Consider the following 13211-nt stretch of genomic DNA (forward strand, 5'->3'; position numbering starts at 1 on the left):
ATCGCCCTGATGAACGAGGTGAATGCCTTACACATTGCATAGTATGTGTGACTTAGATAAAAAACGTACCCCATACCATACTGACATCCAAATACAGGCATCATGTGGTCATAATGACTTTAAAGATTGATGATTACAAGGATTACTCAATGATGTTGGTAGTGCCCCACCTCACACCTCAACCTCCGCAATTCGTGCATCAAGTAGTCTATGGATCACAAAACCACGTGACACATCCTGTATCGCAGCTTAAGTTGGTATTTCCCACCACGATGACAAATGGTTCATCTGTGGGAACAGGATCAGAGCCAGCCCATAATCATACTACTCACATTCGTGATAGTGTTAGTAATAGAGTGGGTGAATTTCCAGAGTATATGTGTGTGGATTAGTAGTAGGAACCGTTTGTCACCGATCTTTGTAAGTCAGTAGTCACTGCATGTGTCATTGTGCACTATCTGTGTGTGTGTGTGTGTGTGTGTGTGTGTGTGTGTATGCGTGCGAGACAGACAGAGGGGGTGAGAGAGAGAGAGAGAGGGAGAGAGAGAGAGAGAGAGAGACAGAGAGGGACAGAGAGTTAGTAGCACCAATTAGCCAATTAGTCTAGTGAAATGTATACATCGTACGACAAACTCAGTGCTTTGAAAAGGTAACTGGATTGTTTAAAAAAGGTATGTCAGTAACGAATCGGAAAAATGACTGGGGAACGTAGTAGAATACAGATTCTTTACTGGTAATTTCTCACTTTGTATTTAAGATTTGTCCCTGTTTGTATATAAGTTTTCTATTGAAGTTCAAGAAAATAATATAATGTAAAACATAACACTGAATACAAAAAATGTACTTAACAAACAAGATACTTGTTATATTACTGTTATTGTTTACGAGGAACGAGCTGTTACTGTAGGGTACAGAGCACGAATTATGAGGAGGGTAATGTAATTGCTCTGCAGAGAGAAGGAAAAGGAGGATGGGGTTGAGAAGAAGCTACTGTTATTAAAATCCTGTTATTAATTTGTTATTATAATTTATCGAAAATACCTACAAGTTGATCCTAAACATACATGATCCTCTCACTAATACAGAACTCAAATGACTAGTGGATTTACAGTATGTAGAGGGAGAGGTGAGGGAAGGGAAGGGGAATTTCATTTCGGTTGGTAGGAGGTTTCCCGCCTTTTTAAAAACACACAATCGGCCTAGATTGTTATCTGGCCTCGTATTGATATAGTGAAATGATGACCTTGGTTTTCCCACTTTCGCAAATGTCCGATGTGCAAAACCCCAATAGATGTCGTAGTTGAAGCCGATCCCAGAAGTCTTATCCTGTCAGTGAACTAGGGATAGGATCGTTAATGGGATCAGAACATGCACTGCTGCTTTACTGTTGTTGAACGGTTACTAGATCGGGTGTGCTCCCGCTTCGGTATTCCAAGGACGTGTGGCTTGCGAGAGCCACCCCACACAAGCAGTGCGATTCGTCTGGCTGTGTATGATGGGTTTTTCCTAATTTTATGAGCTGTTCATGTATTGGACGATTGTGTGCGGCTCTATAGTAGTTACGTTGTTGCCTTGTGCTGTTGACTGTTAGGCTTGAGTATTCTCGTTGTGCGTTTTGTTCCTTAATCTTGTTGTCTGTATCTATTGAATGGACGTTTGAGTACATATTTTAAGTGGGTGCCTTGGGTTCACCAGTGTCTGAGTTGTGTAATGTCATCGTGTGTTTGAGCATTAAATTCAGTAGTAAGGAACAATGTGTAGTAGGATGAGCGCTGTACAGTGAAGATTATACCTGGAGCGGGTTTTCTTGTACCAAACGCTAAACCAGGGTTGACACTCTGATTATGGCAAGGCTATTGCCGTATGCTGGTATGCTACAGTCAGTGCTGATCAGGCTAGTGCCGTCTAGTTATAATAGGGCTAAATTCCTGACGTAAATTCGAATTGTGGATTAAGCTATGGCTAGGGCCATTTATCATAAGTGGCTTACCGCTCCATGGGTGAGTAGTATCTCATGATAAACGACTATCGCCATTGGGGTAAGTGACGCTGCCATCGTAAGTAAAACTAACTCATATGGTAGCTCTGGATTAAGAAGTACAGTAGCTCAGGTGTAGCTTAGTGAGTGGCTGCTACAGCATTCACAGTATCTTCACTGCTAGCCATGTATATGGCAATAACTGCCTTATATAGATAACTAACTCTGCTATGGATGTACAGGGTGTCCCACACAAAACTATTACGCCTCACGCCCGAGATTAAAGTAACAACACGGTAACTAAAAAACAAAAGACAACAGCGACGTTAAAAACATGTAGTTCCCTGTTTATAAGAGGTGCTGTAAGTGGTGGGCATGGACTTTGTTGCTGACTTCGTGTGATGACTTCACAGCAACACACTGTAGTTCTGCAAGCATGATGTTGTCAATTTCTCTAGTAACGTCCGGTCTGAGATCGTCTATCGTGCGAGGATTGTCAGCATACACTTTCCTTTTTAGTGTACCCCACAAATAAAAAAACACACAATATTAAGTCTTGGGATCTAGGGGCCAGAGGCCAGAGGCCTCTAGTCTGTCTTCAGAAAAGACATTGGTGGTGGGGGACATACTTCGGTTGGAGTGTGAGCGGTTGCTGCATCTTGTTGTAATACAGCATACAGCTTCTCTGAGACTGTTAATTGTGCATAGAAGGGGTCGAAGATCTCTAGATATGTGGCACTATTTAAGGTGTAATTGAAAAATATGGTGCCAAAAATTCGCATGCCATGCAACATAAACCAAACTCCCATTTGAGTGGAGAGCTTCTCCGTGCCAAATGTATGGGTTGACTGCGACCTGAATCTGCAACTGTGTGAGTTTATGTAACCTGACTAATGAAACCAGGCCTCATCTGAATAGAAGTAAAACACGGGGTCCAAGTAACCTTTAGCAATTTATGTTGACAGCCACTTACAATAATGAAGTCTTTCTTCATGATCCGCAAATTTCAACTCTTGTAACACACTCTTATGATAGGTTTTTAATTTCATACCGTTTAGTACACGACGATACGATGTACGAGATACATCAAGGTGGTGCAGTAATCTCCTTATCAACTTTCGGGGACTCCTCGTAATGTCCATGAAAATTCTGTCTGTAATTCCAGGGATCCTCTCTGTCGGTCGGCTATTGCTCTGTACATTCTGGACGGATTCTACAGCCCCCCATTTCCTCTACAGAACTTGAGTAATGCTGGTCGTGTGGAGTTTCCTAACAGAATACTTCGCTTGAAACATTTCTTTACATCCTTGGTGGAGCCCGTCATTACGTAACACGCCACAATATCAGTTCCATGTTCTAATGCAAACCGCCTCATTTCTGCAACAAGTCAACAGCACAAGCTTCTTACAATAACTGACGCATGATTCACAGCTGCCCTTAACTTTCCAATAAAATGCAGTGTAGCCAGCTTTCGAGAGAGAGTTGCACCTTCACAAGCAGTTCGACTACAGGTGATTAACTGGTACCCGAAGAGTATCAATTACGTATGGGACACACTGCAGTTTCTTATTAATAAGCTGTAGTAGAGTCCATTCAGAATAACGTAGCTGGTAGATGTGTAATTAGCAGGGCACCCATGGAGAGAGCAGAAGTGATGGGAGTTACAAGCAGCCACTGTAGGGGAAATGGAGAGTGTTGGAGTGGAAATGCCGTTCTAAACTGAAGCCTACACTCACATTTTTTGTAAATACTAAGTGGAGCTCCTCCACGTCCGCACTTGCATGGTGACCATTCTGAAAGATCTACTCCCACCGTTACTTCAGCTGGTATCTTAAAAGAATTCTGCTGAAAATGCAATAACAGTAGCGATTTATTTTCACCTGGCTTGTTAATCACTCGTAACTTTCAGAGAAGTGTCTAATGTGGTGAACTTTGAGAAAACCTACACATTTGTCTTGTTAACGTGTTAAAATTTACTTCCTTTAACAAACACAGCGGAGTTTGCACAATGTCACCTCACTAACATGTTGTGCAGACGCACTTGTAAGAGACTTTTGAAACAATGATTTCTTACGTTCGTTTCTTAACTGAGGTACTGAGGAAAATTAGCGTCAGTAGCTTACGAAGACATTCATCCTCAGCACAAAAATTAATGGGTAATGTCTTCAGGTATGTTGTACCAAAACCCACAGAATTTCTCGTTTCACCAGCTATCGATGGTCCTTAAAATTTACATTCTTTCATCGAAAAACTCTGCAGTTAGTGGAAAAATACGGTAGATAGTGAAGTTCATCATAATAACCATATGGCAAAATACTCTTTTCTTTGTGTGCTATCATTTGCCAAAATCTCACTTCGGCATCTCAAACCGTTTATGAAATACAATGAATGTTATTGATATTTCACTCTGGCTTTATTGCTGGCGCACGCGATGAGAAGTATGTGTCTGTCATCAATCTTGAGATAACTGATCAGATGTAGAGCTCCACCCAAGTCTAAGGAAATATTCAATACGTTAGCTAAATTTTGTATACAGAAACTTGTTATGTAGTATGTATCAAATGCAAAATAATGGTGGCCCTACTTTTCATTGCAAACTTTCTTGAATTTCGCGCAGTGTGTTACTTCCATGCAAATATCACAGTAGTTGTGAGCATTAACGAAGCGATGGGCACATCACCATGAGGCTGACATGTGAAACTTTAAGTTACACAAAAATGAAATTTTTTAGAAAATATTTTCTTTGAAATCGTTTGAGAAAGATTACAGGGCGTTTGACTCGATCCTGTCATGGCTGACCGACCGAAAGGGGGCAAACACTGTCGGCCTCCCTGTCTGAACAAACGAGTGAGCTCGCCCAGCGGTTTGGACGAAAACTGGTCACTGCGGACGGCCCACCATACACTGTGCGGACTCTAAAATTTGAACCTGTGTGTTTGCGAGTGTTGGTTGGTTGAGGCGAGGGGACCAAAAGCCGGCCGCGGTGGTCTCGTGGTTCTAGGCGCTCAGTCCGGAACCGTGTGACCGCTACGGTCGCAGGTTCGAATCCTGCCTCGGGCATGGATGTGTGTGATGTCCTTAGGTTAGTTAGATTTAAGTAGTTCTAAGTTCTAGGGGACTGATGACCTAAGATGTTAAGTCCCATAGTGCTCAGAACCATTTGAACAATTTTTTTTTTTTTTTTTTTTTTTTTGAGGGGACCAAACACTGAGGTCATCGGACACATCGGATAAGGGAAGGACGGGGAGGAAAGCCAGCCGTGCCCATTCAAAGGAATCCCCCGGCATTTGCGTGAATCGGGATGACCGGAAGCAGGTTTGAACCGTCGTCCTCCCGAAGGCAAGTCCAGTGTGCTAACCACTGTGCTTATCCCTCGGTTTTACTAATGTCAGCCCCTGGGTACAGTTGTGTAAAGTAGCGTGCACTGATTGTGTGCGTACAATAACATACCAAATACAAGTGTGTTGGTGCCTCGTCGTTTAATGTTTATTGAGCTCAGAAAGTCATTTCTTGAATTTTCTATTTAGTGGTGTTTAGTAGTACGCATTTTTCCTTAAGTCTTAAATCATTCAATCAAATGTGTTTGGTATGCCTGAAATGTTGTCAGCCAGTGGTATTGTTAGTAGCAGTCAGATAGGTCATATTAGTTATTCAGATCCTTGTTTTAGAGCAAGAGCGTTTCCGCTTTCTAAATGTCTTCCAGCCTCTGCAAAGATTCACTCCGTCTTGCTACCAACGCCACACTGCTCGACCCTGTTCATGTTCTGACGTCTGGTGCCGGGTCACTCTCAAAGCGTCACGTGTTCCACATCGCGTAAGGCACCGAAGACGAAAAAAAGTGCATATTCATGAAAATTGAAATCAAGAATTGAAGGAAAATTTTCTTGCACCTCAACTTACTCTCAGCTGGAAAAGGCCAGCGCTCAACCTGCCAACCACATTCTATACCTTACTGTCAACAGGTTTATTTGTTTTCGCTTAGTAGATATAATTGGAGCAGTAAATAGCTAGCATATAGCTGTATTCGCAAAGAAATCATTCATACAAAGTCTGTGAGTAGACTTGCTCCCACACATTTCGATAAAACCAATCCCCGTGATCTGCGAAACGTGTAACCGTCAACATGTATCTTTATCCTCTTACATCGGTGAAAAACGAGCCAGTCCTGTATAAAACATTGTTTCAGACAATGGGAAATAGCCGCCCGAGGTGGCCGAGCGGTTCTAGGCGCTTCAGTCTGGAACCGCGCGACCGCTACCGTCGCATGTTCGAATCCTGCCTCGGACATGGATGTGTGTGATGTCCTTAGGTTAGTTAGGTTTAAGTAGTTGTAAGTTCTAGGGGACTGATGATCTCAGATGTTAAGTCCCATAGTGCTCAGAGCCATTTTTGAACCAATGGGAAATATCTGTGCCGCGCGATCGGAGGCTCCTTTTTCTAAGTTAGATTACGTAGTGCGTAAGCTTAGGGACCGATGACCTGAGCAGTTTGGTCCCGTAAGACCTTACCACAAATTTCCAAAAAATATCTGTCTTGCTTCATAAAGTATTTAATGAAGTGAATGACTTGATTTCTTTGTTCTCTCACACATACAGACACGATACGAGAGTGAACCCTGAGTGTTGCTTACCTTTATGACTGCCTCAGTGACCTTCAGCTGAGCAAGGTCACTGTCGATAGCGGGTCTCAGGTAATGATCCCCAGTTCCGAAGATTTCGTCCACTTCTTTTTGAATTGCGTCCTGCCATTCTGGGTGCAAACCCAGAAGTGCAAATATACAGCTCAGAGCCGTTGCGGTGGAGTCACTAGCCGCCAGTACAAATGTTCGTACCTGTTGAAATGGAAAGATGACACACGAATGAGTGTTTGACGAAGTGTTAGGACAGACAGCGTTGTCGAAGATAAATGCGGCATTACGTGAAGGTACAGAGAGTTGTTCAACGTGAACATTTTTAGGGAAATACATGAGTAGCAGTAAATATGAAAGGCACATGAAGAATGGAATGTTTCGAGTTAAAATATGCATTACTTTTGCGGCAGCTGTTTGAAGCTGACACAAGTTGCACCGATCAACACGCTTGTATTACGATGTAAGAATACGCAGATGACACGCACTTAACGTATCAGTTGTGACATTCAATAGACAGTGATTATCTAAGCTGTCTGAATATCAGTACTGAAAACAAAGCTGGACATACGCGCACCTGGAAAATTTAGCTGCCCTCGACGGACGTTACGATGATGTCGATGGTTTATGAAACTTCCTGACAGATTAAAACTGTGTGCCCGACCGAGACTCGAACTCGGGACCTTTGCCTTTCGCGGGCAAGTGCTCTACCAACTGAGCTACCGAAGCACGACTCACGCCCGGTACTCACAGCTTTACTTCTGCCAGTACCTCGTCTCCTACCTTCCAAACTTTACAGAAGCTCTCCTGCGAACCTTGCAGAACTAGCACTCCTGAAAGAAAGGATATTGCGTAGACATGGCTTAGACCACAGCCTGGGGGATGTTTCCAGAATGAGATTTTCACTCTGCAGCGGAGTGTGCGCTGATATGAAACTTCCTGGCAGATTAAAACTGTGTGCCCGACCGAGACTCGAACTCGGGACCTTTGCCTTTCGCGGGCAAGTGCTCTACCAACTGAGCTACCGAAGCACGACTCACGCCCGGTACTCACAGCTTTACTTCTGCCAGTACCTCGTCTCCTACCTTCCAAACTTTACAGAAGCCCTCCTGCGAACCTTGCAGAACTAGCACTCCTGAAAGAAAGGATATTGCGGAGACATGGCTTAGCCACAGCCTGGGGGATGTTTCCAGAATGAAATTTTCACTCTGCAGCGGAGTGTGCGCTGATATGAACTTCCTGGCAGATTAAAACTGTGTGCCCGACTGAGACTCGAAATCGGGACCTTTGCCTTTCGCGGGCAAGTGCTCTACCAACTGAGCTACCGAAGCACGACTCACGCCCGGTACTCACAGCTTTACTTCTGCCAGTACCTCGTCTCCTACCTTCCAAACTTTACAGAAGCTCTCCTGCGAACCTTGCAGAACTAGCACTCCTGAAAGAAAGGATATTGCGGAGACATGGCTTAGCCACAGCCTGGGGGATGTTTTCAGAATGAGACTTTCACTCTGCAGCGGAGTGTGCGCTGATATGAAACTTCCTGGCAGATTAAAACTGTGTGCCCGACCGAGACTCGAACTCGGGACCTTTGCCTTTCGCGGGCAAGTGCTCTACCAACTGAGCTACCGAAGCACGACTCACGCCCGGTACTCACAGCTTTACTTCTGCCAGTACCTCGTCTCCTACCTTCCAAACTTTACAGAAGCTCTCCTGCGAACCTTGCAGAACTAGCACTCCTGAAAGAAAGGATATTGCGTGGACATGGCTTACACCACAGCCTGGGGGATGTTTCCAGAATGAGATTTTCACTCTGCAGCGGAGTGTGCGCTGATATGAAACTTCCTGACAGATTAAAACTGTGTGCCCGACCGAGACTCGAAATCGGGACCTTTGCCTTTCGCGGGCAAGTGCTCTACCAACTGAGCTACCGAAGCACGACTCACGCCCGGTACTAACAGCTTTACTTCTGCCAGTACCTCGTCTCCTACCTTCCAAACTTTACAGAAGCTCTCCTGCGAACCTTGCAGAACTAGCACTCCTGAAAGAAAGGATATTGCGGAGACATGGCTTAGCCACAGCCTGGGGGATGTTTTCAGAATGAGACTTTCACTCTGCAGCGGAGTGTGCGCTGATATGAAACTTCCTGGCAGATTAAAACTGTGTGCCCGACCGAGACTCGAACTCGGGACCTTTGCCTTTCGCGGGCAAGTGCTCTACCAACTGAGCTACCGAAGCACGACTCACGCCCGGTACTCACAGCTTTATTTCTGCCAGTACCTCGTCTCCTACCTTCCAAACTTTACAGAAGCTCTCCTGCGAACCTTGCAGAACTAGCACTCCTGAAAGAAAGGATATTGCGTAGACATGGCTTACACCACAGCCTGGGGGATGTTTCCAGAATGAGATTTTCACTCTGCAGCGGAGTGTGCGCTGATATGAAACTTCCTGACAGATTAAAACTGTGTGCCCGACCGAGACTCGAAATCGGGACCTTTGCCTTTCGCGGGCAAGTGCTCTACCAACTGAGCTACCGAAGCACGACTCACGCCCGGTACTAACAGCTTTACTTCTGCCAGTACCTCGTCTCCTACCTTCCAAACTTTACAGAAGCTCTCCTGCGAACCTTGCAGAACTAGCACTCCTGAAAGAAAGGATATTGCGGAGACATGGCTTAGCCACAGCCTGGGGGATGTTTCCAGAATGAGATTTGCACTCCGCTGCAGAGTGAAAATCTCATTCTCGATAGTTTATGTTACACTGCGCTAATTAACGGCGTCATCAGTGTCCTCACATGAAATAAAAAGAGAAAAGAGCGGTGAAAAATTGTGTAAAAATTAACAACACATCATCAAACGAATCAGTATTAACAAAAATAAATGTATACATGGTGGTCAGAAACAATCTGAAAATCTTCTAAGGGTGATGTTAGAGAGGTTGTTCTGATATTTAATTATTAAGAAAGGAATAAAGAACATTGCGCCGTTTCAGATTCAATTAGCATTGAAGTTAGCCAATTAGGCTGTTGCGCGCGAAAATTAAAGCGACCCGCCAGGTGCAATTAGTGTCAGTTGTTCTCTTAAAGCATATGATAGGGCACGAAACCGTCCAGTCTTCTACTCAGATTCGATTCTTACTATTATCAAACGTCCAAATTTCGTATTGCTCTCGTGTTAGCTTTTAGGAAACAAAACAAAAACACGTGTTTGAGACACTGTCTGTGGCGGGCCGCGCGAGTTTGTGCGTGCAACGGGCTGACTGTCTATCTTCAGGGCAAATTAACTCGAGAACGGCGTAATGCATAGAAAGCTTTTTTTAACAATTATTTCTCAGCACAATCTGTTCTGCCACACTCTAACGAGCTTTTCAGGTTGTTTCTGACCACCTTGTATATGTAAGTAACCTCTGTCTCTCTCTCTCTCTCCGTCCGAACAGGCCATGAAGGCCCAACGGTACCGACCTGCCGCCGTGTCGTCCTAAGCCCACAAGCTTCACTGGATGCGGATATGGAGGGGCAGGGGCATGTGGTCAGCACACCGCTCTCCCGGCCGTATGCCAGTTTACGAGACCGGAGCCGCTACTTCTCAATCAAGTAGCTCCTCAGTTTGCCTCACAAGGGCTGAGTGCACCCCGATGTAAGTAAATTGGTGTCAAAAATTGAAGCAAAAAACGGAAATTTAGCAAGGTGGCGTTTATTTTGCCAAAAAGCAGTATAAATAGGTGACAGTAATGTAGAAACAATGTAAAGAACACGGAATGTAAACAACCGCAACACACGTAACGGTAGACGAAAATATTTTTCGTTTTTTCCTGGCTCCTGGATTCGAATTATTCATTGCTTAATTTTTGTATTTTTGTATGAAAGTCATAAGCAATGGCGGCATGAGAAGCCACCCCAGTCATGACAACGCGCTCAGCAAAGAGGGTGGGGAGTGGACTGATGTTCTGGACATTGTCTTGAACTTAGGGTGGGAAACCACTTCTAAAATGCAGATGAATTAGCAATGATCAAAGACGTGAGTATGCTGAACTTAATCAAAGTACTGCTTTAAAGATTCAAAGGTACTTCCACAGGAAATTTGGTCTGTAATTGACATACACATGTGATACGTGCCGGACACTCACCTGAAGATATTTGGACGGTTACCAGCCGAAACATTATGGCAAGAAGTCAACATGACCCGGCTGCAGTCCCTTAACCTCATAGAGTATTCAGTACGCAAGGAAAACTTCAAGAATCACAATTGACTTAATGTCATTATGATCTCTCCATTTGTGAAAGATTACGGATTGATCCCACTCGGATTTCCGGAAGATGGATTGTCCAGGGGAGGTCACCAGGTCACCATGAGAAAAAGGTGCAACAGCAAACGAAAAGGTGACATTCTACGAGTCGGGTGTGTAATATCAGAAGGTTGAACATGGTAGGGAGCTAGAAAATTGGAAAGGGAAATGCTAACAATCAATCAATATACTGTATAAAGGGGGGATGTGAACTGAAATAGAAAGAAGACAAGGATTTCTGGTCCAACGAATACAGGATAATATCAACAGCACCAGAAAATGGCGTAAGCGAGTGGGATTAGTTATGAATAAGCAGATAGGGTAGAGAGTGACTTACTATGAACAATTCTGTGATAGGATAGTTATTTTCAGCATCGATAGAAAACCAACACCGACAAAAATAGTTTCAAAAACGACGTCGCCAGTAGATAGTAAAAGTGTTTGAGGATATTGAATGGGTAAGTCAGTACGGAAAGTGAGACAAAAATCTAATAATGATGGACGACTGGAATGCGGTTGTAGGAGAAGGAGTACAAGAACGTATTACGGGAGAATATTGACCCGGTGGCAGGTATGGAAGAGGGGTAAGAGTTCTGCTATAAATTTTGGCTAGTGATAACAAATACTATGTTCGGTAATCACAAGAGGGGGGAGTATTTGTGGCAAAGACCGGGAGAAACAGATAGATTCCAGCTGAATTACACCATGGCCAGGCAGAGATTTTGAATTCAGATATTGGTTTTAAGGCGCAGCGTCAAAATTTAGTAATGAAGAAAGGTAGACTGGAGTTAAAGAGAAGCGTACGGATGAATCAATGTGGAATGAAGTGAGATACTCAAGTACTGAGGAAGGATGAGGCGTCTGATGTTCGCTGATGATGTGGCTACTGCAACAAGCAATAACAGAGTAGACAGTTCAACTGAGGAAAAGTGGACATCTCGAAAAAGAACCCTCACAGATGTTGGAAAGACAAACGTAGGTGTTTGATAGGTAACTGTGCAGAAACCATGGGAAACAGAAGAAATGCTTAAATTGATTGACCTGAGATGGAGATACAAAAACGTTCAGAGAAGACAGGAATACAGCAATATAAATCACTTAGGTATGAAATAAATGGGAAGTGCATGGAAGTCCAAGAAAACTGGCTGCAGGAAAAAATGTGAAGAAATATTAAAAGAAATGATCGACGGCAGGCCTGCCCCAGCATACAGAAAAGTCGAAACAACCTTCGTTGAAGTTAAAAGAAGGGTTTCACATTAAGAATGAATCCAATGCCACTGTTAAAGAAAGAGGAGAGAGCGGATAGATGGAAAGAGTACGATGATGCCCTTTATGAGGGATAGGACTAGATTGATGACGTATCAAAAGAAGAAAAAAGGAAATCGAAACGAAACTGGAGTCAATGTGGAAGAGATAAGGAAACTACACTCCTGGAAATGGAAAAAAGAACACATTGACACCGGTGTGTCAGACCCACCATACTTGCTCCGGACACTGCGAGAGGGCTGTACAAGCAATGATCACACGCACGGCACAGTGGACACACCAGGAACCGCGGTGTTGGCCGTCGAATGGCGCTAGCTGCGCAGCATTTGTGCACCGCCGCCGTCAGTGTCAGCCAGTTTGCCGTGGCATACGGAGCTCCATCGCAGTCTTTAACACTGGTAGCATGCCGCGACAGCGTGGACGTGAACCGTATGTGCAGTTGACGGACTTTGAGCGAGGGCGTATAGTGGGCATGCGGGACGCCGGGTGGACGTACCGCCGAATTGCTCAACACGTGGGGCGTGAGGTCTCCACAGTACATCGATGTTGTCGCCAGTGGTCGGCGGAAGGTGCACGTGCCCGTCGACCTGGGACCGGACCGCAGCGACGCACGGATGCACGCCAAGACCGTAGGATCCTACGCAGTGCCGTAGGGGACCGCACCGCCACTTCCCAGCAAATTAGGGACACTGTTGCTCCTGGGGTATAGGCGAGGACCATTCGCAAACGTCTCCATGAAGCTGGGCTACGGTCCCGCACACCGTTAGGCCGTCTTCCGCTCACGCCCCAACATCGTGCAGCCCGCCTCCAGTGGTGTCGCGACAGGCGTGAATGGAGGGACGAATGGAGACGTGTCGTCTTCAGCGATGAGAGTCGCTTCTGCCTTGGTGCCAATGATGGTCGTATGCGTGTTTGGCGCCGTGCAGGTGAGCGCCACAATCAAGACTGCATACGACCGAGGCACACAGGGCCAACACCCGGCATCATGGTGTGGGGAGCGATCTCCTACACTGACCGTACACCACTGGTGATCGTCGAGGGGACACTGAATAGTGCACG

The 13211-nt window shown here is 44.9% G+C and overlaps 1 protein-coding gene across 7 annotated transcripts in view; it reads right to left on the bottom strand.

The window, feature by feature from the left end:
- LOC126175202 (cytochrome P450 4d2-like) overlaps positions 1-13211 on the bottom strand; it is a 160743-nt gene that overhangs the window by 23173 nt on the left and 124359 nt on the right. For all 7 annotated transcript variants that reach the window (XM_049921805.1, XM_049921806.1, XM_049921811.1 and 4 more), the window contains one exon: positions 6609-6809. In XM_049921805.1, coding sequence (XP_049777762.1) covers positions 6609-6809 — 201 coding nt within the window. The remainder of the gene's footprint in view (positions 1-6608; positions 6810-13211) is intronic.

This window comes from Schistocerca cancellata, chromosome 3, assembly GCF_023864275.1.
Source record: "Schistocerca cancellata isolate TAMUIC-IGC-003103 chromosome 3, iqSchCanc2.1, whole genome shotgun sequence".
NCBI classification, from domain to species: Eukaryota; Metazoa; Arthropoda; class Insecta; order Orthoptera; family Acrididae; genus Schistocerca; species Schistocerca cancellata.